At 38.5% G+C, this 25,382-nt stretch overlaps 6 protein-coding genes across 14 annotated transcripts; 4 read left to right on the forward strand and 2 right to left on the reverse strand.

Annotated features, from left to right (window-relative positions):
• Positions 1-722: 722 nt before the first annotated feature.
• LOC135171304 (neither inactivation nor afterpotential protein C) lies at positions 723-10,830 on the forward strand. 2 transcript variants are annotated; one of them, XR_010300524.1, is made up of 16 exons: positions 723-909; positions 2,066-2,465; positions 2,633-2,814; positions 4,335-4,439; positions 5,128-5,889; positions 5,960-6,148; positions 6,235-6,434; positions 6,518-6,855; positions 6,963-7,315; positions 7,393-7,854; positions 7,930-8,219; positions 8,299-8,752; positions 8,995-9,585; positions 9,649-9,834; positions 9,910-9,997; positions 10,099-10,123. XR_010300524.1 is itself a non-coding variant. In XM_064137763.1 (16 exons), exons 2-16 carry the CDS (start codon positions 2,102-2,104, stop codon positions 10,531-10,533), a joined length of 4,986 nt encoding a protein of 1,661 aa, XP_063993833.1. In that variant the 5' UTR covers positions 724-909; positions 2,066-2,101; the 3' UTR covers positions 10,534-10,830. The 2 variants fall into 2 exon arrangements, 1 of the variants encoding a protein (XP_063993833.1); XM_064137763.1 differs by having other exon boundaries at positions 724-909; positions 9,649-9,821; positions 10,099-10,830.
• On the reverse strand, positions 10,819-14,683 carry LOC135171308 (protein jim lovell-like). 5 transcript variants are annotated; one of them, XM_064137770.1, is made up of 6 exons: positions 14,294-14,683; positions 14,013-14,175; positions 13,735-13,949; positions 13,551-13,650; positions 11,480-11,862; positions 10,819-11,366 (listed from the first exon to the last, which is right to left on the reverse strand). In XM_064137770.1, the coding sequence occupies exons 1-6, from the start codon at positions 14,471-14,473 to the stop codon at positions 11,169-11,171; spliced, it is 1,239 nt and encodes a 412-aa protein (XP_063993840.1). In that variant the 5' UTR covers positions 14,474-14,683; the 3' UTR covers positions 10,819-11,168. The 5 variants fall into 5 exon arrangements, with proteins under 5 accessions (XP_063993840.1, XP_063993839.1, XP_063993838.1 ...); XM_064137769.1 differs by having other exon boundaries at positions 10,819-11,067; positions 11,138-11,366; positions 13,735-14,175; positions 14,294-14,678; XM_064137768.1 differs by having other exon boundaries at positions 13,735-14,175; positions 14,294-14,678.
• A 125-nt stretch (positions 14,684-14,808) lies between these two features.
• Positions 14,809-17,900, forward strand: LOC135171306 (RUN domain-containing protein 1). Of its 3 annotated transcripts, XM_064137765.1 has the most exons (6): positions 14,809-15,013; positions 15,206-15,357; positions 15,589-15,682; positions 15,769-15,930; positions 16,019-16,199; positions 16,270-17,900. In XM_064137765.1, the coding sequence occupies exons 1-6, from the start codon at positions 15,011-15,013 to the stop codon at positions 17,430-17,432; spliced, it is 1,755 nt and encodes a 584-aa protein (XP_063993835.1). In that variant the 5' UTR covers positions 14,809-15,010; the 3' UTR covers positions 17,433-17,900. The 3 variants fall into 3 exon arrangements, with proteins under 3 accessions (XP_063993835.1, XP_063993836.1, XP_063993837.1); XM_064137766.1 differs by lacking the exon at positions 14,809-15,013 and having other exon boundaries at positions 15,217-15,357; positions 15,499-15,682; XM_064137767.1 differs by lacking the exon at positions 14,809-15,013 and having other exon boundaries at positions 15,222-15,357; positions 15,487-15,682.
• A 262-nt stretch (positions 17,901-18,162) lies between these two features.
• Positions 18,163-19,568, forward strand: LOC135171311 (pheromone-binding protein-related protein 6-like). Of its 2 annotated transcripts, none has more exons than XM_064137776.1 (6): positions 18,163-18,422; positions 18,590-18,683; positions 18,795-18,847; positions 18,930-19,074; positions 19,190-19,254; positions 19,340-19,568. In XM_064137776.1, exons 1-6 carry the CDS (start codon positions 18,363-18,365, stop codon positions 19,355-19,357), a joined length of 435 nt encoding a protein of 144 aa, XP_063993846.1. In that variant the 5' UTR covers positions 18,163-18,362; the 3' UTR covers positions 19,358-19,568. The 2 variants fall into 2 exon arrangements, with proteins under 2 accessions (XP_063993846.1, XP_063993844.1); XM_064137774.1 differs by having other exon boundaries at positions 18,166-18,422; positions 18,930-19,086.
• A 228-nt stretch (positions 19,569-19,796) lies between these two features.
• LOC135171312 (general odorant-binding protein 83a-like) lies at positions 19,797-20,786 on the forward strand. The gene is made up of 6 exons (XM_064137777.1): positions 19,797-19,954; positions 20,017-20,092; positions 20,170-20,258; positions 20,322-20,421; positions 20,506-20,579; positions 20,647-20,786. Exons 1-6 carry the CDS (start codon positions 19,892-19,894, stop codon positions 20,662-20,664), a joined length of 420 nt encoding a protein of 139 aa, XP_063993847.1. The 5' UTR covers positions 19,797-19,891; the 3' UTR covers positions 20,665-20,786.
• A 17-nt stretch (positions 20,787-20,803) lies between these two features.
• On the reverse strand, positions 20,804-25,269 carry LOC135171305 (BOS complex subunit NOMO3). Its single transcript, XM_064137764.1, has 3 exons — positions 24,984-25,269; positions 24,419-24,518; positions 20,804-24,349 (listed from the first exon to the last, which is right to left on the reverse strand). The coding sequence occupies exons 1-3, from the start codon at positions 25,124-25,126 to the stop codon at positions 20,963-20,965; spliced, it is 3,630 nt and encodes a 1,209-aa protein (XP_063993834.1). The 5' UTR covers positions 25,127-25,269; the 3' UTR covers positions 20,804-20,962.
• Between the last annotated feature and the right edge of the window lie 113 nt (positions 25,270-25,382).

A 25,382-nucleotide genomic window follows, 5' to 3' on the forward strand; every position in this document is an offset into this window, starting at 1 on the left:
ACAGTATTCTCGACCTCTTCTCGCTCGTGAGAAGATTTTCAGATTGATCGTAAGACACAACAGTAAACTGAGAAATCCCCCAGGAAAGTAAGAAACTCAACAAGAAGATTTCAACGTTGAATCTCTAAGAGTACGACCGAGTTAACGTTGAAGATCAGTTGTTGGAGTATGTGTTGCACATAATCGTTGTAAAGTCACAAGGCGGCAAATCCTTTGACGCGACAACACCACGCGTCTACCAAGAAGAAGAAGAAGAAGCTGCGATAAAACGCATTAATTTATAGCTAAATGCAATAGTGTCGGTAAAAGATATCTCTCGGTTGTGTAAAAGTCCATCGATCCGTTCAATAAGATTAGATGCTCGTTGGGCATATCATTTGTTGCTACTTTTCTTTTGATACTATTCTCACTAGTGTCTACAACAGAGTATCTTCAATAGATTATCCATCAATCCAATAGACAATTATTTAATGGGTCACTGATTAATAAATAATCCAATTGTCTAGAATATTTCACTACAAATAATTTTTTTTTTATCTCTGGAATCTCACGAATGAAATCCATTTTTACAAATGTCGAGGGTAATATGAAGACGCACCAAGTGCTTTGAGACTTGAATCAATGAGCTAACAGGCTTGGGAGTTAGTTAATTAAGTCGACCTTATTGGATCAACGAAGCCAATGTGTCCCTCACTCCATCACTGGCCTCTGTCACCTCTCCTCACAACTTCCAAGTACTAACGATTTTTCATCGTTGGGTAGTTGGATTGTTATCCACCAGTAGCTAGTCTACCACTTCTCTCGAGGGTTGGAAAAACGTGTAGTGTTGCTCCTACATCGTGAGCAGAGGGCTTTCGCCTGCCCCTGGGGATCTAAGGTACCTCAATTGCCCAGACGGGTTAATTAAAGGTGAGTTTTATTTCTTTCATTACCTCACTTGGGTATTTTTACCTTTGTCATATCATACGAGAATTTTTATTTTCCTCAAACAATGAAATTGGCGAAGAAAATTTTCCGCCCGGCAATTTTTTTACAATGAAAAACTACTTGGGGTAAAAAAATATATAACGATTAATGCTGCCACCCTTCCTGGGTCGCCTTAACTCCGTGCAAATGTCAATTTATACATTCGGGATGTACACGAACCGGTCCCAACGCCCAATCACGTCCATTCCCATGTCCTCAACGATCCAAAAACCCATACCCTGACTTTCCCACAGAATATCACTCGTCCCCAAATCCTCTCATCGACACTCACTTCCATATCTGCTTCCATTCACCCGTAAAAAAATCGAGAATAAAGACAAAACGAAGACGATAAAAATGTGTAAAGACTTTTTCCACTTGTTCAACTGCATTGAGCATCAATAATTTAACACCAGGGTGTCATCCAATAATTTTAAACTCCCATGAGGAAAGGTGGAACGAAATCAGATAAAATCGAGAGGAGCTTGAGAATAAAAGAAATGGCAATTCAACCTCGTCAATGCATCAGAGCTTTTTTTATTATTTTTTTATTTTCGGAAGCACGTTTCAGTGACGCGTTCTCGCTTCTATATCTCCTTGCGAATTACAACTGACAAAAAGTTGCATTACATGGGTTTATACGTACACGGTGAAGCCGACAAATCGTTGCATTATACGATAACCGAGAGGAAAGAAAGAGAGATGAGGGTATTGAAAAAATTGTTAACACAATTGAGAATAAATTATAATGAAAATGATTCCGTTGTTGATTTTTTTTTCTCCCATTATCCCGAGGGATATTCAGTGAGACTCCTTGAACACTCAATCAAATCATTGACGTAATGATATTTTTGGAAAATTGAATTATTAGAGTGAAAAGAGATAAGAAATGTTTTACGTTTTGCAAAGGAACTTCTCGCGTATATCCGATTAGTGAAGCTTAGCAAATGCTGTACGAGGTCGAGAAAAATTAAATTATTTATAATGTCTCTGTTATTTAGGTAAATAAAATCGATAAATTTTGAGGTGAATATTAGTTCATATCATTTATTAATTTTTCAAGTGCTAAAAAATACGTGAAAATTCCGGTCATTTATAGGGCTATTGACAGTGAGAAAAAAATATATAAAGGAGAATGGATTATCGGAGGGGGCAATATGGTAGCCAGGAGAGCTTTGACTTCCGAGACGATGAGGATCGCCGAAGGCAGCTGGGGCGTTCAGCTCATCGAGACGATGATTATGAATTCAGTAATGGAAGGGATTATGATCCACCGAGAAGGGATCGTTCCTCTAGTCAAAATCACGATAGCAATATGGTTTACAGAGGGCAAAAACCTAAATCAAGAATTGAGGAGTCCAGGGCAACTGGAAAACCAGGACCTGGAACTTTGAAGACCATGGACAGTATTCAGGATCCTGGCAAACGTTATGTTTTAAAGGATATCATAGGGACTGGGGTTTGTGGTACCATTTACTCAGCGGTGGACACTCAAGCTGGTGAATACGAATAAATAAATTCTATTATTTAAATAAAAAATCCCATAGAGTTTCCTACAAAGTTCGTATCCCACTCATCACTCGAAGATTGTTAAATTGATTAAATCACGGAAATGAATAAATCCTAAGATAATATCCCATCAGCCACTAATACCGATTATCAACAGGTAACAAGAAAGTTGCAGTGAAAATTCAAGATCTGACCCCCGACACACAACAACTAATAGTCGAAGAATACCGTGTACTTCGTGATTTCTGTGGCCACTCAAATCTCCCTGATTTCTACGGTATTTACCGTAAGAGATCATCGCGAAAAGGAGACTACGATCAAATATGGCTGATCATGGAGGTAAGTATGATACTTGGAACCAATGAAACCATGAAAAAACTGATAAAATCGTTGTTATCCTATCCCCTCTATACCACCGATATCACGGTGAACCGATTCATCCAACATCACCGTAACCAAAGTACTCTATCTACCTCTCTCTTACTCACTTCATCTTGTTTCTGGTGAATGGTGAATTTTTCACTGTTAGTTGGCGATCTCCCTCGCAACCCGGAGGCAATTTCAGGGATTTGAGACGCTCGAATACACGGATAATTTACGACACGCGTGGCCATTAAACAATCATTAAACTCGTTCGTATATGCAGGTGAGGTCCCGGCTACGTCGCTGTACTTAATTTACGATCAGACCTCCATCGGTGCTCCAAAAAATATTATTACTTATCGCTTTTTGTGTCTGTAATGAATAATTATTATAAACCGAATATAATACGTAATATCATCGAGTAACAAACTAGATCAGTCTATCGGTGAGCTTAATTGAAATACCCATCACCCTTTATTATCGCCATTATTTGAAAATTTTTCGCATTTGAAAAAAAAATTACTCGTTGAAAGAAGATACCATTCCCCACTGTCGTACCACCAACTTTATTTTATTCCCACGTCCCACCTCCCCATCATACACCGAGATTAATTGCAGACATTTGAGTCGACAGGACTCACCCTCACCACGTTCACCAGAGTCATAACTCGGTGGTGTGTAGGCAAGAGGTGTATGGGGGGAGGGGTGTTCACGAATCATGCGCTCGTCCTCCAGCCCATACTCTCCATGAAAGCATATATGCTACCAAAGACTCTTGACTATGCGATCATAAATGCACGATATGAATTATCGTTGGCTATAAATCACTGGCACATTGTCGTTACGCGTCCTCTTACATTTTAGACCCTACCTCACCCCTCACCCTCGCCCTTCTCTTATCCTTGCTTGTAATAAAGTTCATACCTGTAACTCACTCTGTTTCCTCTTACTGCTCTTGGCAGAATGCAATTCGTCCAAATAGTGAAACAAAAATTTAAAATGATGGGAAATATTTGAAAAATTATTATTCCAAGAATTCAAACGATGAAAAAAAAAAAATTTAAAAATCGTATTTCAGGGTTACTCTTTTCCCTCCCCAACAATCAAGTATCAGAAAATATCAGTATTTTTCACAAAAGATACTAAAATTTAACAAAACCAGTCCAGTATTTTTACAAACACTGATAATTACAGAGTAAAGATATAAATCCGTGAGAGTTTAAGAAAACCACAGGCGAATAATGACCTTCCCTGAATGCTCAGTCGTCATTTATCTCTAAAAAAGTCAACCACAATTCAATTCTCATTTCCCACCACCCCTGCTCCCTAGATTACTTCCTCAATTACCCAGGTATTTCTATTATCGCTCGACATTACACCGTGTCTCTCCCTACCTTAATTTTCCCACTTTTTTTTCTTCTCTTTTCTCTTTAAACCCGAATGAACGTTAAAAATATTTTTGTCTTCATCATCTTCTTCATGTGGCTGTTTCCCAGCTATGCGAGGGGGGACCAGTCATGGATCTTGTGAGGGGTCTCGGTGTCTCCGAGAAGAAAATGCAGGAGGAGCAGATCGCTTATGTTCTCAAAGAAGTAGTCAAGGTAAAGACAATATTTAACCCAACTAGTAAAAAAAATTGAACAATCGGGAGATTTACTTTGAAAATTAATCTATGAAAATTACCAGTACATGATCGACATAATTTCATTCAATTCATTAAAAAATTTAACCCTATCCAATAAATTATTAAATACCATTGTAGATTCACCTCCTACCCCATTCCTCATTCTCAACGCAATCACCCTCAAACGCACAAGTTCGATTGCACAAAGGCTATGGTCCTATACCGGTAGCAATTCGTCTGCTCTCTCGAGTTTTTGCGGTAAATCAGGCCAAGCTGACATTTAATGCCGGCAAATTACACGCGAAATAAATACTCACACCGGTGCATGTTACGTTAAACCTCTCATATCTATCCTTCTCTCCACGATTACCCTCTCACTCACCACCATACACATTTTGTGTAACTTTATCTCGGTTTAATCATGAAAATGGGGTATATGAAGCCAGAAAGAAATCGGTTTTAACAAGTTACCGACCACCAAGTATGTCTTGATGAGTCGTGAATTAATGATTTCATGCTTGTGTCACAATTTCATTTCACCAGAGTAAAATACTGATATTTTTTATTTTAATCAAATCAACTCGACTCATTAATTATATGAAAATTATCCCTATTCACATTATTAATACGAATCAATGATGATTATCCCTCCTACAATACCCTAGGCCCTAGCTTATCTCCACGAAAATCGTGTAATTCATCGAGACGTCAGAGGTGACAACATTCTTCTGTCAAAAGAGGGAGAAGTCAAGCTCGTTGACTTCGGTTTTTCAAGAATGTTCAAAGGCGAAGCTGGTAAACGAAATACAACAATTGGATCACCCTGCTGGATGGCACCAGAAGTTGTCACTAGCCGAGGCGATTCCGACGGTGGATACACAGCAAGATCCGATGTCTGGTCCCTTGGAATAACAGCTATTGAACTGGCGGATGGTAAAGCTCCCTTCCAGGACATGCACCCAACGAGAGTCCTCTTTCAAATCGTGAGAAATCCACCACCAGGTCTCCACAGGCCTGTCAATTGGTCCGAGAACTTCAACGATTTTATTGCCGAATGCCTGGAGAAGAATCCGGAGAATAGGCCAGTCATGGCCGAGATGTTGATGCATCCCTTCCTCGCAGAACTACCCGAGAACGATTATCATCTGACGCAGGAGCTGAAGGCCCTCTCCATGGGTGTCAGGGAGAGGAGACAGGTACCACGACCTCCGGAGGTCATGGTGAGAAATGGATTCCTCAAGAGGGACCAAGAGAGACCGGCCGAAGCCATGTTGACGGAGGATTTAGCTGCCCTGGAGGTCCTCACTGAGGACACAGTACTCGATGAACTTCAGGAGAGACTTCGCAGGGGCCATTTTCAAACATTCGTTGGAGATATCCTAATCATTCTCAATCCCAATGAGATTCAAGATATTTATGGGAATGACGTGAGTATGTCAGTAGTAAACTAATCTCCCCAACTCCCCTGATAAAAAAATTAATGATTTTCTATGTCAGTACCATGAAAAATACAACTTCAAATCACGATCGGAGAACTCTCCCCACATTTACTCAGTGGCAGATAGTGCGTACCAGGACGTACTCCATCACGAGGAGCCCCAGCACGTTCTCTTTGCTGGTGAAAGTCATTCCGGGAAAACAACAAATGCACTACATCTTATCAAACATCTCATGTACCTCGGCAAGGTATACCAGAAAATTAATAATAATTATTGAAGAGTGCAATCGTACTTTATGGGGGGGCAATAAAAATATTTAATATCTCATTGAAGAGCGCAACGGACATTGGAGTGAGAGTTTTCAAAGCCATTGACTTGATTCACTCATTCTCCCATGCAGCAACACCACTAAATATCAATTCAACACGATGTGTTTTGCAAATACAAACGACATTTGGATCAACTGGAAAAGCATCGGGTGCTATTTTCTGGTTGTATCAGCTGGAGAAATGGAGAGTATCCACTAAAGACACGTAAAAATAATTTTTTAATCCCAATTGTCTGACATTTTAATTCACTCACTACTGAAAATTGTCGTATTTATTTTTCTTTCCAGAAATAAATCAAATTTTCACGTTTTTTATTACTTGTACGATGGTATTGAGGCTAAGGGGAGATTGAAGAAGTACAATTTACCCCGGGGTAGGCAGATGAGGTACCTCAGGATGAACGATTCAAGCACGAGAAATCGTTCATTTAAAGTAAGAAATGATCCTCAGGGAAATTCATTAAAATTTGATGAGATAGAGGAGACACTGAGACTCATGGAAATGGATGAATACACTGATTTCATTTGGTCTACACTGTCAGCCATTTTACTCCTTGGGGAGGTGTCCTTTGCCGAGGGGAGTAATGGGGAGGCTGAAGTGGAAAATACTGATCTCGCTTATACCGGTAATAAACCCCTTCGACAAAGTATTTAATTACTTTGGCAAAAAAACCTTTTCCAAATTATTTCTTCACACCTGGCACATAATTAAAAAATTATTTCTCTTCAATAGTGGGGGGACACTTAGGGGCAGATCCCAAAAAATTCGTCTGGTGTCTCACCAACTACTGTATTCTAAAGAAAGGAACTGCAGTACGTCGTAAACACACTTGCGAGGAAGCCAAAGAGGCTCGCGATGTTCTAGCAAATACTCTATATCAAAGATTAGTCGATTGGATAATTAATACCATCAACATAAAATTAGCTATGACGAGAACACTCTTCGGGGATAAATACGTTGTTAGTGTTCTGGATATGTTCGGCTTCGAGTGCTTCTCTGTCAATCGATTTGAACAGCTGATTGTGAATACTATGAACGAGCAATTACAATGTTATTATAATCAGAGGGTATTTGCATGGGAAATGGTATGTTGAACAATTGTTTATCTGTTAAACGTTCTCGTTATCCTTCGCCACAATTTCTTCATCATTTTACATTTCAGCAAGAACAAGAAGAGGAGAATATTCCAGTCCAGCACTTTCATTACTACGATAATCGCGAAGCAATCGAACAACTCATGGGAAAAAATTCCGGATTATTCCTCTTAATCGATCACGCCTCACGCCAACAACAGGACACTCAGTACATGATTGAAAAAGTCAAGAGACACGCGAAGAGTGTTCACGTAAAAGCTGTGAGCTATCATGAATTCACTATTGCCCATTACACTGGAAAAATCACTTACGATGCAACTGAAATTGTCGAAAAGAACCGGGACTTCATTCCCCCGGAGATGATCAACACTATGAGACTATCTTCCCACGAAATCATCAAGCAATTGTTCACAAATCAATTGACAAAGTCTGGAAATTTAACGGTTATTATTGAGGGGCCTAAAACATCACAGAAGAGGGTGAAACCCAAGAGGGAGCTTTTGGGATTGCCCGAGCCCTCGAGACTTAGGGTAAATCTAATCTAATTTGATAATTGATTTGATTGAATGAGTTTAATTGACTTTTTTATCTTCTTAAAAAATCAGAGATTCAATACAGCATCGAGAGGGCAATTTTCTCAAACCCGAAAAATGCGAACGTGTGCGGCAATATTTAAGTCAACGAGTTTGGAAATTCTCAAGAACCTCTCTATCGGCGGAGGTAGTGGAGGAACGCATTTCGTGAGGTGTATCAGGGCCGACCTAGAAGCAAAGCCTCGTGGATTTCACCGAGAGATAGTGAGACAACAAATGAGAGCACTTGCTTTACTGGACACTGCCAAAGCTCGACAGAAAGGGTATCCCCACCGGGTGCCATTCCAAGAATTCCTCCGAAGGTGCAAATAACTTGTTAACAATCACGACTATTTAGTTAACAATATATATTAAACAAATAATAATTCCCTCACATTCTAGATATCAGTTTCTAGCTTTCGACTTCGACGAAAACGTGGAAATAACCCGAGACAACTGTCGACTACTGCTGGTACGTCTGAAAATGGAGGGTTGGGTTGTTGGTAAAACAAAAGTCTTCCTCAAATACTACAACGAAGAGTACCTAGCCCGGCTATACGAGATTCAAGTCCGGAAGATCATAAAAATTCAAGCAATGCTTAGGTCTTTCCTGGCGAGAAAAAAAGCTAATCGAGTGGCGAATAAGAAAAAGGGAAATGAAAAAGCTAAACTTCAGAAAAAGTTAAGTGTCTCCAACATGTCGCAGGAAGAAGCAGCAACAAAAATTCAAGCACGATTTCGAGGTCATCAAGCACGAAAGGAAACTGGACCTCTCCTGAAGGGTGACTTTGACGCTGATACTAAAGATTTCATGGCTTACTACTTCAGAAAATGGAGGACTAAGAGTGTCTTCCAGGTAGGAATGCAAGTGGAAAAAACTGATCGATCAATTTACTCTCATTTTACATGTAAATTCCCCATCGCTGATTGATATTTTTTTTTTCCTGACTCTAGTTGGCCAGAAAAAAAAAAAGTCTCATGTCGTATAAATGACAAGAAATAAATTTCTATGGACAATTTTCAACTATCGAGATCACTTTTTTCCTTTACAAAATAATGGAATAAATAATTAATTTCCCATCCCTACCCTCCCCCCAGGTCCTTCTTCGATACCGAGCAGTTCGCTACCAAGACCTGGTGCAACTCTCACAACAGGTGCACCTATTCAATCAGGCATTGAATTCATCGATCCATAAATCAAACTTAAAGGTGCCATCAGGGAGAATCGATCCCAATGTGACTGTCGATTCATTTCTAGAGAAACGAATGCCCCAGGTACACAAACTACCCTTCGATCTGAGCCAGGAATTCCCCATGTTCGACACAACCTACATGAACGAGCCCTCCACCTCCAGAAGGCACCGGGGTAATTCCCTGTGCTCCTCATTATCCGACGAGGATATGCACGAGAATTGGGACGCACCTCTCAGGCGACAAACCGTCCCCTGGTTCGCAAATACAAACAAGAGAGATGTTGAAGTGCAAACAACCAACTCCCCGCATAGATCACCAAGGGCTCCCGTCAACAGTGGACAGAGTATCATTAATACTCCTTATTCAAGGGATCCCCGAGTACCTGTTCAATTACCACCTGAACCTGCCCCACCCAAGATCACCTCGACTGTGAATAGCAGGGGAAATTTCATGGGACCAACTGGACCAACTGCTGGAAGCTATCTATCTCGCTCAGTACGTCTAATAAATTCTCATATTTATTACACCAATTAACCCTAATTGTTCATTAAATTCCAGAATAATTATATGAAAAATAATACCGAAACGGTGAGGTCCAAGAAAAAAACCCCACCTCCACCGATTCCACAAATACAAAATAGAAATTGGGGAGATAACGAGGGATCGAATCGAAGGGGAAGTGCTGACGAGCTAGATTTCGATAGAAATCGAAATATGGCTAGTACTAATAGGTAATTATTACTCGTACGTAATTATTTCTGATTATTAACAACTCCCAACGGCATAATATTATTTTATTTATGATAATGTGACTTTCAGGGCGAATCCGATTAATGAATTGAAGTCTATTGGACGTAGAAATAGCAATAATAATGATTTTGATGAGGAGCCTCCCTTTAATTTCCAGGTATAACACTCAATCCCATGAAATAATTAATTAAACTCATTATCAAAGCACATTGTGGAGTCATTAAGTGAGGAATAAATTTATCCTGTTGTTTTTTCAAGGCAATGCTTCGAAAAACTCCTCATCAACGTGAATCCATGAAACGTACCCCTATATACGACAGCTATCGACCACCCCCACCATCATATGACCCACCCTCTCTACCAAAACCATTGAAACAAGTGCGGGAAAATGAATTTAGCTATAAAGCCAGTAATGATCCTGATGCTGTGACAGTTTATCGTAGTGGAAGTAATGTTGAGTCTCCAGAGTGGAGTCCCAACGAGATGGTGAGAATGTCAGAGGAATATGGACGTGAGGGGGCCTGGGGAGGTGACGAGGCCGAGGATAAAGCTATTCCGAGCACTTCTATTATGGAATCAGGTAAAAAAACTCAGCGAATTGATGCACCAACGACTGTTATTGGACCTGATGGACTATCTCGTGTCGAAATTGCACCGGGTATTATTGTGGAGGGTTATTGCAAGGATTTTTAAGCTCAGAAATTATGAAAAAATCATAATATTACATGATAAATAATTATTAGCGCTTTGCGAAGGCGCTGCGAAAACGTTTCCGTAAAAAAACGATGAGAATAACGAAGTACCGATTTTTTAGTAATTAATTATAATAAAAAAATATGAGGAAGAGCAGAATAAAAACCGCAAATGGATAAAATCCATAAATTATCGTAAAAAAAATAATGTTAATAAGCGCATATAAATTCGTGAACAATCACAGATTATTCAACGAATAAAATAAATAAATCCAAGTCATAGGACTTGTTAAATTATAAAAATAACTTTATTTCAGACGTATTATTTTCCGGGAATTATGAATAATTCATAATTCCACTCCCTACACTTGTTAAATAAATACCAATTATTTTTAATTAATACATAAAAAATTAGAATGTTCATACAACCTGCAAAACTCAACTAGGTATAAAATATATTGCGAGTATAAAAGACTCTGGTTGATAAATGATTGAACAATAACTGTACTGATCTACTGGCCATAGAATACTTCCGCTGTAAAAATTATAGATAAGAATAAATGAATAAAAAATCACAATAAAATTAAATAAATTATTCTGGATACCTTCCCTCTCTCTTGTATAAATTTTCCCCAACTAGTCGGGCGGCTGACGACTTGTCTGGTGAGAGCTTTGCTTTATTATATTGACGAGAGTGTCGAGCTTTGTTGGATGAGCTATCTGGAGGACCATGTGAGCCTCCTCCAGGATCAAGAGGCCATTGTGGGCATCTGATGCTGATAAATTATGACAGGATATTACATGTGTTTTCCAAGCTGCATGGTTTGGTAGTATCTAGTAAAATTGGGAAGAAACTTCCATGTATTTTATGTTAATGATAATTAATCGTTGGAAAGTAATAAAGAATAAAAAATCCATCTTCCAACATTCAAAATTGGACATTTTACCTCTGCGCACCATTTACAATTGAGCTTGGGTGAGCTTGTATGAACAGCTTTAATGTGCCTCCTCCTGAATCCCCAGGAGGTGTAAGCTCGGTCGCAGAATGGACATGGAAAAGGTGGGTACCCAGCATTGGCCTTGTCCACATGGGAATTATCAGTATAATAAGAATTCTCCGGAATTGAAAAAGATGAAAATGCAGTTGGATGAGATTTTCCAGGATTGCAATCAATCTTATCCTCGCAATCCACTGTAATTGTTTCAACATTTTCGGAAATCATCCTCGTGCCTTGAATGACTTCCTCATCATTAGTATATCTTTTACTGAATCTCGCAAGATTTTCAGAGGCCTCTGGTATCACTGTCACCGATGGCATTGACGATGTGCCTGTAAATATTTTTTCAATCGACAGGTTAATAATGCTAGAGGGTTCAATAAATTCAATCTATTTCATAAATATAAAATATTCATGTATTTTTTTTTTCGTCGGTTCTTGTATTTATCCGTTACTTCCTGATACACATTTTTGGATAGATCTGGATTATTCTGAAAAATTCCCGGACTTCATTCACATAAATCGAGAAGCACTCGAATTATATTACTTGGATTCTGTAATTGAATGAAACATAATAATTTACATGAATAAAGTAATGAATATTCACCGATAAATAAATGAATTAATAAATCAGAAACCAAATATCTACTTGAGCAAAATGCACTAGATCATGAATAATATTTTGTCAATTAAATAGTACGTAATTAACGAAATCTTTGACTCGATTGTATCCAATCACAGAATCATATCTATCATCTAGATTTTTTCTGTATCTTACACAATGTATCGATTAATCCTAGCTCGAACTCTATAAGCATTCATTGACATAATATTTATTCAATAAATCTCACATTTAAATTAAGTATCCTTATCACCTCATTACAGATATAACAGCAAGTTCACTAATGCACTCGATATATCTTCACAATGAACACTACCCGTGCGATTTATTCAATCGTGTGTTTTTTTTATATCCTAGGAGGGTTTTAAAGCTAACTTTCATATTACAGAAAATGCTGGAATGTTTTTTTTTCGTGAATAGATTACTTAATGATTGAAAAACAATCTCTTGGAGGGAATAATTTTGAAGATTTGAAAAATTTATCGACTGTTGTTATAACTTTGGAATTTTTTCTGAAGAATATCCAAGTGGAATGTGTCGACAACCCCCTGCAAGTGCAATAAATGACATTCCACCTGGACAATCTCGATCTAAAAGAACTGACAAGTCAGTGATGGCGTTTTCGTTTAGCCCCTGACTTGAGCCTTCCTAGTCATTGAGTGAAAACAGCCCTCCTCTGACAGAGATACCTCTTCAACCCCCTATTACTAGTATCAATCTTTGTAACACAAGTCTTCCACGCTTCCTCCCATTCCACACTATTCGCTGACATTCCAGTAAAATGCAGTAAAACTTCCCTGATGAGTCTTATTTTGTTACTATCAAACTGTCGTTTTCCCATTTTTCCATTGACATTACACATTATCCTCTCTTCAGATGTAAACAATAACTTCATGATATCACAAGCCAGATGATCCGTAGGTCTCGATGTTGCCCAAGATCCAATGATTTCAGGGCTCGGTAGTAAATCAGCATATGGTAATTGTTGATAAGGATAAAGTACAGCTTTTGCCTCCGTAAGTCCTGAAGGGCTTGACAGCGAACCAGAAATCTCTTCCATTGGATCTCTAACATTCCCTGCCACACACATCATGTTTTCTATTTGTCTGTTCTCTTTGTATTCTTCAGGTGTAAATTTTCATGTTTTTTGTGCGTTTAGGAAAGAACACAGACGAGAACTCAATACAAGCAAACACAGTCACGCGATTATCAACTTCACAGGCACTAATTAATTTTTTTTATTATTTATTGATTAAACATTTAGTCTAGACTCTAGAGCTAGAGAGAGTTTCATCATTTTTAGGGTGCGATTTAGGGAACTGGGAATATTTCAAGTTATGGAATCAAAATGTTGAGGATTTTCAGGAATTTTCATGCATTTTTATGTAAACTACACACCTTGAGTGTCGTTTGGACTCGTTGGATCTAGTCTGTTTCGCTCAACGTCTTCAGTATCTGTTTTTTCAAGATCTTCGAGATTTACTTCGAATGGTTCTATCTAGAAGAAAAAAATAGCAAAGGTTCATTTTAAATTCCCTCTAGTCAATTAAAAAAAATGCAGTGAGTTAAATCCAGCAGTTACTTTCATCTCAAGAGGATCATAAACAGCATTGGCAGTAAGATGATCCATATCCATATCTTTATTACTCTTCTCACTGCTGGAGGTATCACTCATACTCATGGACCTAGGCCTCTTCGGTGTCAGAGCAGTTTCAAGAATAGAACTGTCATTTCCTTTATCCACTTTTTTTTTCTTCCTCTTGGGGACTTCCTCACCAGCATTTTGAATGACCTTTTCTAGAATAGGAGGTCCCAGGTCTGTGAGCTTCGTGCAAACATCCTTAGCCAATGAATCGTTACCAGATAGTCCACGAATTTGGAGGGTCTCAGCTGCTTTCAGCAGTGCTGATAATTTTTTCTCCTCGATATTCACTTCACCTTTATATATAAATATAAGGAGAGCCTCGAGCTCAGTGAAATGAACATCCTGGAGGATTATTACTGGGTGTTGACATGGATTTGCCTGTAAAAAAATCATAGATAGAATCCTTTGAATAATTCATGGACCCTACTCCCCCCCAAAAAAGACTTTATTTTAAAAATAATAATAAAATCAATGAATGAGAATAAAAATCACTTACCTGAAAAACTTTTTTAAAAAAAGGACTACTGGCTGACAAGATAACCTTGTGAGCAGTCAAACACTGTCCATCACTAGCCAACGTAACATCAACGAGACCCTCCTCTTCCCAGAGGCTCTCGAAGCTCGTGGCAATATTGTTCAAAAAACTGTTCCACTTCAGACATATCTGATTATCCATGATAAAACTGTTTAATTAACGCAACGACAAGTACATGGAAATAATTTCCTCACCGCGTACCCACCCACTATCACGAATTTCAACCTCTCAAAAACTATTGTCTTGTGATAATCTTCAGACTTGAATCGTAACAAGTCACTGGTTCCGAAAAAAAAAAAAACCACTAATAAACACAACGTTGTGTAATTATCGCCATAATGGCGTTTACAGTAACGAAAAAAATCCGAGGAAACAACTAGCACCACCTTCTCCAGCTCATGTTTATCTCCCCCTCCGCCCTCGAGCCTGTCGATAGTGGCGCCAGTTTTATTATTGATGTCAGGTGTCTTGCACCAGCTGTGATACGATATTTTATTCTCGCGGATCAGGTAGTTCATTAGAATTTGCTGGAATTTGCTTGAGAGACATAACTCTGACGTCACATCATCATGGGGTATCAGAATTTACTGATTTTTAAAGGGATTTGATGAGTTTGAGGAGGAGAAGGTAATGAACCTGAACTAGAAGCTGATGTGGGACATAACCTAGGGAGCAATAATGGTAATAATCATTCATTTGGATATAATTAACGGACGTAAACATTCAGAAGATGAATATCTTATTCGATCAATATTTATTTTAACTTTGGGGAAATGAATCAACAATTTTTTCAAGTCAATTGTGACTTTTGATGTTGGATATTGGATTTCTTGGTGGGGAAGTTGATTTTAGGGGTTTGTTGATCATTTCTAGGCAACACAAGACGAGGAATACGTCAAGAGCGACGAGTTTGATACGTCTGATGAGAATGAGAGACCATCAGGGGAAAGATGGGCACCTGTTGGGGCTAATGATGGGGACAGTGATTTCACTGATGACTACAAGTGTTCTGACAATATGGAAAGGTAAGATTTGTATACCATGGAATGGGGAAATCGAGGTAAAATAGATAATGAATTTTTATCATCGAGTGAGAGACAAACCGTAATATTCTCATTTCACAAGAATTATAACTTGTCAGTAATTAATTAAAGAACCCCATTAAGTATTCGTTTCATCCCAATCGCCCCTATTAATGCATGAGTCTGAGGGACTAATGTAGAGGATGAGGTACTAACATTTGGTGAATTTGCCAGTATTTCTTATAATATGGACAGGCTTAAGTTGCTCGAGGAGGAACAGGAAATGCTCAACTCTTCGCTAATAGCATTAACTACGCATTTTGCACAGGTAGAATATTTTAACAATAAATTTACACCGCATTAGTTGAAAAAAATTGGAATGACGACTTAATTAATTTTTTGTACGTTATTCAGGTGCAATTTCGATTGCGACAAATTGTGGACGCACCCACAGATGAGAAAGAAAAACTCCTGAAGGAACTCGAGGAGTTTGCCTTCAGGGGAATTCCAGATGTTCCAAATACAGTTGCACTGAGGAACAGATCCTCCTCTTCGTCCATTTCTCTATGTGAAAATGTAAATAATAACCCAAATTCCAATTTATTTTATCTAAAGAGGTAAATAATAATCAAATGACCACTCTATTTTTAAAAATTTACTTCAGAATGGGTGCAGTGCTTATGATGAAGAAGTGGAATCCAAGATAGCCCTACAGAAGTCTAAGCAACGAGAATTAATCGAACAGTTGAAAGTTCAACTAGAGGACCTTGAAAAATATGCATATGAAACTGATGGCCAGGACTTGCCACAGAGTGTGATTTTAGAGCGACAAAACATGATAATTAGTGAGTTTATTATCTCTGATTTTCTATTGGCAAATTAATAGTTAATATCCCTTCATTCTCCCCTGCCTAGACCATTTGAAAGAAAAATTAAACTTCGAAGTAGACGACCTCTGTAAACTTCCCCTGGACGACCTCCGCTGGCAGGTGGACCACGCGATAAACGAAATAGTCAGCCCTTTAAAAATGAAAGAACAGCTGGTGAACCAGCTAAAGACACAGGTAGCAGACCTAGAGCGTTTCATCCACTACCTCCAGGGTGAGGTGAGCTCAGAAACTCTAGCCTGCACCTGTGCCTGTCCTGTTCACACAACTGGGCTAAAGCCTTCGCAAAAATCTAAGCGCCAGATTCCTCTGATGGATCGAAACGACGATAGTCATACAAAAACCCTGAATACAGTTCGAAAAGTCATAACTCTTCTCCACATCTACCTGATGTCACAATTAGGTTGCAGTAGTGATAGAACTCGAGGGAAAAAAGACAGTAAGACCACCTGGAGGGACTTGAGAACTCGCCTGGACATCGCCATTGAGCACGTCCTGGAAATTGCTGCTGAAAGCGAGGAGAGTCACTCTGATCCACATGATAACGATGATGATGATGACATCGATCTATACACATCTGATTGTGAATCCCCTAAGCAACATACACACGCAAAAATGACTTCTGCAGTAAGAAAACACCTGGCTGTCTGCATCAGAGACCTCATGGCCCATGGCCTGAGCTCTGATGTTCGTTCCAACAGTGTTGTACCCTTCGTGGGCTGTTTTCCACAGAGAAAAAATATAACTGTCGATCAAATGCACCCCTGGGAGCTCATCATTAAATACTATGAATTTAAAAATGGACACAGATATAACTCTAGCCCAGCCCAGAAACTCTCTCAGAGCTTCAACCTTGCTCTAGTCAATGAGAGAACTGTCTCACCGAAGCAGAGTCTTCTCACTACTGTCGGGAACATTGTCGCGAGCCATTCGCAATATAAACGAAGTTATAATTCCCACTTCAAGGCTTTCATCTGTGCAGCTTTGAATGCTAAAAAATTGGTACCCTGGCTACGGCTTATCCTTCAGTGTCAGTATTTATTAGAGAATCACTATATGTCTTGGAGTTATGTCGTGAAAACCGGATTTCAAGATGCATTTCATGCACTTGATCGTCTAACTACAACCCCCTTTGATCTTCCGGTCGACCTGGCAGTCCGGCAATTCCAAAATATCAAGGATGCATTTTGATGAATCTCCGAAAGCCCTCAAATTATCGTAAATTGTTAGAATTCATGAGTTGTGCTAAACAATCGTTACATTCACAATGTTTAACAACAAAAATAATTAGAAAACCAGTTAACCAAGACCATTCATCAATCCGTAAAAATGCATCCATTGCTTTGAATCATTAAGTGCAGTGCGTATGTTAATCACGCACAGAGCATTATTCAAATCAGAGAAAAAATAATTTTATCATTCATTTATCTGTAACATTGATTTACCCCTTGCATTGCATTGATTAATTTATCTGATGCATGACGAAGGCATTTATTTATCATTTAGCCAACAGATATCAAAATACTTTGCATAAGATATTTATTTACTAAACCAAAGAATTGTAAAGTAAATGTTGATTTACATAATTTAAAGAATGTAAAAATGAATTCAATAAACTGTTGATTATTTATGAATGCAAAAAGACCAGAGTATTAATTGAAGAATCTAAAGAAAAATCATCTACCCGACATGTTCCTTTGAATGTTCACGTTTTTTATCAATTTAACAGTTCTTTGGTAATCGATTGAACTCAGAAGAATTTTGCACAATTAATTAAGCAATGCAGTACAATTATCTACGAAATATTTGTACAATATTTTTCGAACAGTGTAATTAATCAATCGATTTTTTTTCGCGCATGCCTGAATCTCCAGGGCGTATTGTCTGGACCACCCAGTTACCATCCGAGGCCCCAAATACATGTAAGAGAGAGATAGAGTAATCTACCCATCAATTCCCCTCTCATATCTCTGATAACAAGTACTAGACTACTCGGTTCATTGAATTGACAGCAGTTTTGCGGGAGATTTATACCCTATAGCATTGCTCGAGTATTTTTTATCATTTGTGCTCAAATCGTGAAATTCTCTCGTCAATTAACTATTTTTAATTAACCCTATCATGAGGAAGTACGTTGGTTTCCTATGTCTAATTCTTCAGGTGTCAATTGGACACTGTGGGGTGAGTGATAAAGCGGAAATTGAATATTAACGAAAAGTACTTTGACTTGTTCTGTTCTAAAGTAATTGAATTTAATTACACGTTCATTTATCTATGAATGAGAGAAGCAATGAAGATACTAAAATGCACCCGTATATTTTATCGAATAAATCTTTTCTTTAATTCAGCCGGTTGGGCGACCCGATTTCGTCTCAGATGAAATGATTGCATTGGCAGCAAGTGTTGTCAATGCATGTCAAACACAGACAGGCGTAGCTACAGGTAATCATCGTGTTATGTATAAATCTTTAACACCATTACCAGCACAATTTTCAGATAATTTATAGCCTTGTATGAATGAAACTTAATGAATGCAAATGTAATGATCGACAGCTGACATTGAGGCTGTCAGAAATGGACAATGGCTAAACTCAACACCCTTAAAGGTAATTAGTTCAATGAAAATTCATCCCTTAATTAAATTCCAATTTTATCCCACTTGAGAAAAATAATTAACAATATGTCCAGTGCTATATGTACTGCCTTTGGGAACAATTTGGTCTTGTCGATGACAAAAGAGAGCTCAGTCTCAACGGAATGCTAACATTTTTCCAACGAATACCAGCCTACAGGGCAGAAGTGCAAACAGCGATCAGAGAGTGCAAGAAGATTGGTAAATTCTTCGGTATTTATTTTTTTATTATTATTTTCTCTTCAGTTGGTTATTTTTTAATAATTTCCCTACAATATCCACATTACTAACTATCCTGACTTGGCTTATTGCTCAGCTGATGGAGACAACTGCCAGTACGCCTACACCTTCAACCTGTGCTATTCAAAACTATCCCCAAGGGTACGAAACAATATTAAATATAATTTTCCCTTCAATAAATCTGCCCTAAATCTACACTAATATCCATTCCTTATTTGTTTTTCAGACTTACTATTTGTTCTAACTGCCGAAAACCGACCGAATACGTGTAATCACCTTCAATGTGTTCATTAACGAAGCACAAGACGAAGTAACTCGCCGAATACTCAACTTATGTATTATTATTGATATCAAAAAATTAACAATCACATAAACAACATTTTTTTTGATGAAACCTGTACGTTTGATGGAATATTACTATTGACTTTAATAAAAAAAACATTGAGTGTCATAAATGATAGTTACGTATGCTAATTCTCCCTGGGTATTATCAATAAGTGAAAAAATATTGAGTGTTAATTATAGTCGAAGATAATAGATCATTGAAAGAGGTAGAAAGGCGCGTTTAGAGTTTGGAAAAAAATTTGACCTGCATCACCTTAGTAATTACCCTTTTTCTCCAACTTCTAATGAACATTAAATGTAAATTCCTTGAATCCTCATCATTTCCTTGAAGTAATTATAATTCTTTCGTTATAAAATCCTGAGATGGATGGAAATACGCCAGTGTATCTTCGGCAGTTCAAGTATTAATTCCTCATTTTCAAATTGAACCAACATGGCTAAGCATATACTAAGTGCAATCATTTTGTTCTGCCTGCTGAGCTACATTTCAACTGGGGTGGGTATTAAATTATTTAATTTGATAACAAATTTTACTTGAAAATAAATTATTCTCGTTAGCCCATTCCGAAAGAATTTCAAGAAGTTGCTGGAGACATTCGCAAGGTTTGCATTGAAGAGACGGGTACCACTGTTGGTAAATAATTTTTTTCTATGCCAAATTGTTTAATAAATCCACCAATATAAATATGAGGCTTTGAATTTTTCCCATAGACCTAATTGAAAGAGCTGGAAAGGGCGATTTTGCTGAGGACGACAAATTGAAATGTTATCTCAAGTGCTTATTTGCACAATTTGGACTGGTAAGTGAACAATCCCCCCCGAGGAATAATTTAAAAAATAACACCAACATATATATCATTCAGATCTCGAAAAAGGGACTGAACTTTGAACAACTGGTTAAAGTCGCTCCCCCAGATATGAAGGACATGGCAAAACAACTCGGAGTGACTTGCAAGGATATCAGTAAGAAAATTATTTTATTTTATCAGGAAAAGAAGAAAAAGAATCATCATTTTTCACTTTGGAATAATTTTTTTTCTGTTTCAGAGATGAACGCAGCAGGAGATCAATGCGATCTCTCTTATCACATGTCTAAATGTTTCTTCAATACTTTCCCTGACGTAAGTTATATAAAAACAACCCCTCTAAAATTATTAATTAATAAAAATCAATTAATCTGACTTTCAGCAATATTTCATCATGTAACAACGGCAAGAAACAACTATCCTACAGTTACCAATGGTGTTACTATGACGAATTAAGAACCAATTATGAATTTGCAATAATGAATGTGTAATTACATCCAAATAAATCAATTTCTAAGCGCACATTTGAAAAAAATGTCAATCATTTCGTACATCTGTGGCAGTAATTACCTCAGATTAATTTATTCTCCTCCCCACACAAGCAATTACAGATGTACAAATCTCAATTTGTATTTACAATGACGTCAAATAAAACAATTACTCAAAACACTTTCACAATTGCCCTAACTTTTCCCCAACTACGTCTTCCTCGGCTTAGTCTTCCTCTTGTTGATATTCATAATCTGTTCGACAATAATATCATCAGTCCTGGGATCAATGGGAATGCTCTGAATAGCAGGACTCCTCTGAACAGGTCCTGCTTTTGACCACTGTTCAATCCTGATATTTAACCAACTCCACAACTTCTCCCTATTCAAGAACGCGATTGCCACGATCATGATAAAAGGGAGAGCAATCATTGAGCTCTGATTCATTTCTCCATGATCAATCCTTCGTTCAGCCTTAAAAATCAAAGTCAATGCTTTGAAAGATGTATTTGCTTCGAAATAACTAGGAATAACCTTGTACTTGTAAAGAGCTGGAGATAGAGACGACTCGAGCTGGACAAAATATTTTTTTCCATTGGATTGTAATGCAGGAAAGTGCATCAAGAACCCAGGATTACTATAACTAGTGAATTTACTAGCTTGTTGAGGATCAATTCTGACCGAATGAATGGGTGAATCAGGCTGATCTTCCCTACAAAGTTTCACCTTCAAACCCTTATAATGTTCAACCTGATCAGCAATCACATGAACCGACACATCGGTCCTAGGAATGGGATGAAAGGCAATAAACCTGAGCCCCTCAACATCCCTATCAACAACCTCTACATCAATTCCATCAGGAGAAGCTCTATAGACCCTGGAATTAGTCTGGAACTCATTGTCCTTCAGCTTCACAACATAATGACATCCTGGCTCGAGTCCTCTTATCCTGAATCTGCCATTCTCCTCAGTGGTGGCTTCCTCTTGCAGAGAATCACAGGAAGATGATGGGGAATTCTTGAGGCTACCAGACAACCCTTGGGCCTCGACAATCAGTCCAGGCTCGGGTTCTCCGTTCAACGAAGTCACCATTCCATGAGCACTGAAGGCAACTCTCTTGGCTATCAGTTTGATTCGAACAGTTGCCCCCTCAGACACTTTAATTATCTTCGATGGAGGATCGAACTTGTACTCCTTCATCATAGCTCGCAGATAGTACTCCCCAGAAGACAATGAATTAAACACCAATCGCCCTTCACTACCCGTCATACTGTTCTTTCTATAACCCCCCTGACCACCCGACAATGACAGTAAAACTCCTTGAAGAGGAGATTCATCTGCTTGATCAACAACATCAACGATCACTTCAGCAAGTTTTTCTGCGTAAAAGACTCCATCGGCGTCACGATTTTCAGTTATCGAAAATCCAGATTTTTCTGCTGTCACTGTGTAGTCCATGCTTCCATCCAAGGGTCCAACCCTGTACTTGCCGTCCTGTGGAGTCACCAGAGTGTGCACTGGCGCCCCTTTATCCCTTCCAAATATTCTGATTGTCACTCCCTCGAGGGGTGGCGATACCTTTCCCTCGATGATCCTTCCGACTTGTCCATTGAAAATAGCTGCCTCATTGTTGCAATCATTGGTTCCTGTGATCTTCAGTGATGGTGGAGAAAATAGGATGATATCCGATTGAGGAGTAATAACGTAAATTGTATCAACATTTGCATTGAACTCGAAAAGATACTGATAGTTGTCCTTCGTTCTTGAGAATTTCACTGGTGAGTGAATAGTCTTGTCCCCTGCCTCGATCTTCACTTTAATATCAACTTCCCCAACCTCTGACGATGATGAAGGTACCATAATTTTCCCCCTGTGTCTGTGTTCATTAGACGTTAGAATTATTGGGCTTTGATTTGTTGTATCCCAAGTGTAGTACTCCTTTCCATAAATATGACAGCTCTTGGGGATAAATTTATAGATTCCTGGGCTTGAGACACAGTGTCTTGTGCTGCCCATGGGTAGAGTCAGGGCTATTTTCTTGGATTTTCCAGGATCAAAGAATTCCACTGCTGAGTCATGGGAGGAGATGAAAGTGACTGTGAAGCCTGTTTGTTTGAATGGTGGAACAGTAGCTTTCTCAGATGTTACAGAGATCTGTTGAATGGGGCTCTCCCAGCAGAAGATGTCAGTGTCAATAAGTACTTCGTAATGACCTGGGAGAATTTCACTGAACTCATAATTCCCATTCTGTGCTTGAATTGTTTTTACTGTGAGTCCATCGAGGACTTTCAGGGTGACGAAGGCTTGATTGCAGCTGGAGTCACTGCTCAGGCACTTGATGGAGCCTGATAATGTAGCTTTAAGTTGAAGGAAGTTAACGTTCTTGATAGGCTTTCCAGAGACATCAATTGTTTGCTGGAGTGGAAAAAATTGAAGTCCTTTCGTTTTCTCTTCAGTATTCACTTCAACACTGAATTGATATTTTCCTGGAGGTAAATAGAGACAGTAATCACCAGTCTTGGGATCTGTATCAATTTCCCTGTGAAACGTAGCCCCTGCATTTTCGATAATCACTTTACGATGATGAAGAGTGCCTTTAGCTGATAATGTCACTGTTCCACATACTTTGTAAGAACTTGGAGTGGAAATTGGAAGTTCTGGAGAACTTGCAGAAATTTTTACGTTTACTTCATCGAATTTAACGTCAGGTGCATCGATTTTCAATGAATATTGACCTGCTTTCATTTTATCGATTAAATAACGACCATTTGTATCAGTGGTAGCAACTTGCTTCCCAGAGATAAAGATTTTAGCATTTGAAAGGGGAATTTTGTCCTTTGAAGACGATAAAAGGACTATTCCACTGACAGTGAAACCAATTATTCTGAACTCTTGTGGAAGTGTTACACTGCCTTGATCAATGGTAAAGGTTAATTCAGAAGGTTGAACATGGAATTTAGTCTGAGGAGCGGAATAATGAGCAATCAGACGATAATTTCCATTTGTCAAAGCTGGAAATCGAAATTTCCCTGAGGTATCTGATGTTACGTGACAAAGGGGCTTTCCCCAGGTGGGATCACTTGTTATTTCCATTGTCTGTGGGACTGTTGAGCAATCCTTGAACGCTCCTGTTCCAAAGAGAACGAAGAAGACTCCTGTGACTGGTTGATTATCCTCACTCATGACTCGACCATTCACATCGTACCCGAAGACGGTGAGGCTGTTGTCAGGAAGCTCAGTATTTCCCTCCTTCACGATGACTTCTACGGTATTCTTCTCCATCTTCCAGATAGGGTGGGTGGCAACTAGGATGTACTTCCCTGGCTGAATTGGAGTGAAAGAGAATATTCCTCCCTTGGACGTGGTGGTGGTACCAATTGAATTTTCCTTGTCGATCTTATCCTTGTAAAGAACAACTGTCACTCCTGCTGGGCCCTGAGATTGAGGGCTTGACTGAGAGCTAGTTACACGTCCAGCTATACCAAAGCCCTTAAACGTGAAGTTTATGTCTTTACCCTGACTACAAATGTCCGTTCTACCATCAACGTCGAGAGATATCTCTGTAGGTTCGAAACTCCAACCTCGAGGTGGTACAACCTGATTAGAGATATTGGGTTAGAGTAAGTGGATTGTGGAGGCCTTCAACAGCTATTGCGTCTTTATTACCTTGAGAATGTACTCGCCCTTATCGTACAGAGGAAGAAAATAATAACCATTGTTCGGAGCGCATTCTGTTTGATCCTTCAAACTTCCAGATTTTGTGTAGCTTTTTTGAATAAATTATTTCATAGATTAACAGACGTCGATCACGAATAAATACCATTTTCAATTCCATTCTAATGTTGATAATATGAGTAGAGAAATTTCGAGAGTTTCAAATTTGTCGAAATTTATGGAATTATAAACCTTTTAATCTCATTAGCCTCATTTGTAATTAAGTAAAAATAATAATTGACTGAATGAGGATTTAAAAAAGAAGAATTTCAACCGACAATTCTCGAATCAATGGTTCTATTGTATTATTCTGAAAGATTCCAATTGAATTGGTTAATTTTGTGGCAAATGTGCTAATCAAGAGGCTGGATTACGTGTCCAATGATGACAGGACACATAGCTACTCTGAAGATTCTTTATCTCATACGATCAATCATTTGGGAGTGTCATAACACAGGAGATGCACTGAACACTCATGGAATTTGAAAAAAAAAACCCAAAAAAAGACAACACTTACAGTTTTATGTGAACTTTTGAGTAATCAATGCTCGCGTGACTCTTAATGAATCCCCCACAACCCAAAATTTCCTCAGCAACGAGTCCCTGAATTACTGAGAGGACTGCAGCGATGAAAATTATAAAACTCGAATACACTATCATTTTTGCGCTTTATTGAATGAAAAAACGTCTGAACATAATCTAATTTCTCCTAATTAACGCTTTAAAATTAGTAGTAATGAACGACTGAGTGAATAGTACGTGTACACCTATTCCCTAACCTCCAACACAACAACTCTGCGCTTTCTCAGCGCACCCTACGTCCCTAAAATGTACCAACAGTGGAGAATCTACCGATTATCTAGATATCAATGGCAAAGCAGATGATTTTCGATATACAAAATAACCGCTCTTTATA

Source organism: Diachasmimorpha longicaudata, chromosome 19, assembly GCF_034640455.1.
Source record: "Diachasmimorpha longicaudata isolate KC_UGA_2023 chromosome 19, iyDiaLong2, whole genome shotgun sequence".
NCBI lineage: Eukaryota > Metazoa > Arthropoda > Insecta > Hymenoptera > Braconidae > Diachasmimorpha > Diachasmimorpha longicaudata.

Excerpts from the sequence above, each read along its gene's own strand:
- LOC135171304 (XM_064137763.1), top strand. The coding sequence starts at position 2,102 with ATGGATTATCGGAGGGGGCAATATGGTAGCCAGGAGAGCTTTGACTTC. Across the intron at positions 2,815-4,334 it reads AAATATGGCTGATCATGGAG|CTATGCGAGGGGGGACCAGT; the intron begins GTAAGTATGATA and ends GCTGTTTCCCAG. Across the intron at positions 8,220-8,298 it reads TTCCAAGAATTCCTCCGAAG|ATATCAGTTTCTAGCTTTCG; the intron begins GTGCAAATAACT and ends CTCACATTCTAG.
- LOC135171308 (XM_064137769.1), bottom strand. The coding sequence starts at position 14,473 with ATGGATAATCAGATATGTCTGAAGTGGAACAGTTTTTTGAACAATATT. Across the intron at positions 14,176-14,293 it reads TTTTTAAAAAAGTTTTTCAG|GCAAATCCATGTCAACACCC; the intron begins GTAAGTGATTTT and ends ATTTTTTTACAG. Across the intron at positions 11,367-11,479 it reads ATTGTAAATGGTGCGCAGAG|ATACTACCAAACCATGCAGC; the intron begins GTAAAATGTCCA and ends CAATTTTACTAG.
- LOC135171306 (XM_064137765.1), top strand. Across the intron at positions 15,683-15,768 it reads TAACTACGCATTTTGCACAG|GTGCAATTTCGATTGCGACA; the intron begins GTAGAATATTTT and ends TACGTTATTCAG. Across the intron at positions 16,200-16,269 it reads GCGACAAAACATGATAATTA|ACCATTTGAAAGAAAAATTA; the intron begins GTGAGTTTATTA and ends TCCCCTGCCTAG.
- LOC135171311 (XM_064137774.1), top strand. The coding sequence starts at position 18,363 with ATGAGGAAGTACGTTGGTTTCCTATGTCTAATTCTTCAGGTGTCAATT. Across the intron at positions 18,684-18,794 it reads ACAGACAGGCGTAGCTACAG|CTGACATTGAGGCTGTCAGA; the intron begins GTAATCATCGTG and ends AATGATCGACAG. Across the intron at positions 19,087-19,189 it reads GAAGATTGGTAAATTCTTCG|CTGATGGAGACAACTGCCAG; the intron begins GTATTTATTTTT and ends CTTATTGCTCAG.
- LOC135171312 (XM_064137777.1), top strand. The coding sequence starts at position 19,892 with ATGGCTAAGCATATACTAAGTGCAATCATTTTGTTCTGCCTGCTGAGC. Across the intron at positions 20,093-20,169 it reads AGAGACGGGTACCACTGTTG|ACCTAATTGAAAGAGCTGGA; the intron begins GTAAATAATTTT and ends TTTTTCCCATAG. Across the intron at positions 20,422-20,505 it reads AGTGACTTGCAAGGATATCA|AGATGAACGCAGCAGGAGAT; the intron begins GTAAGAAAATTA and ends TTTCTGTTTCAG.
- LOC135171305 (XM_064137764.1), bottom strand. The coding sequence starts at position 25,126 with ATGATAGTGTATTCGAGTTTTATAATTTTCATCGCTGCAGTCCTCTCA. Across the intron at positions 24,519-24,983 it reads TCAAAAGTTCACATAAAACT|CTACACAAAATCTGGAAGTT; the intron begins GTAAGTGTTGTC and ends TATTCAAAAAAG. Across the intron at positions 24,350-24,418 it reads AGGGCGAGTACATTCTCAAG|GTTGTACCACCTCGAGGTTG; the intron begins GTAATAAAGACG and ends ATCTCTAATCAG.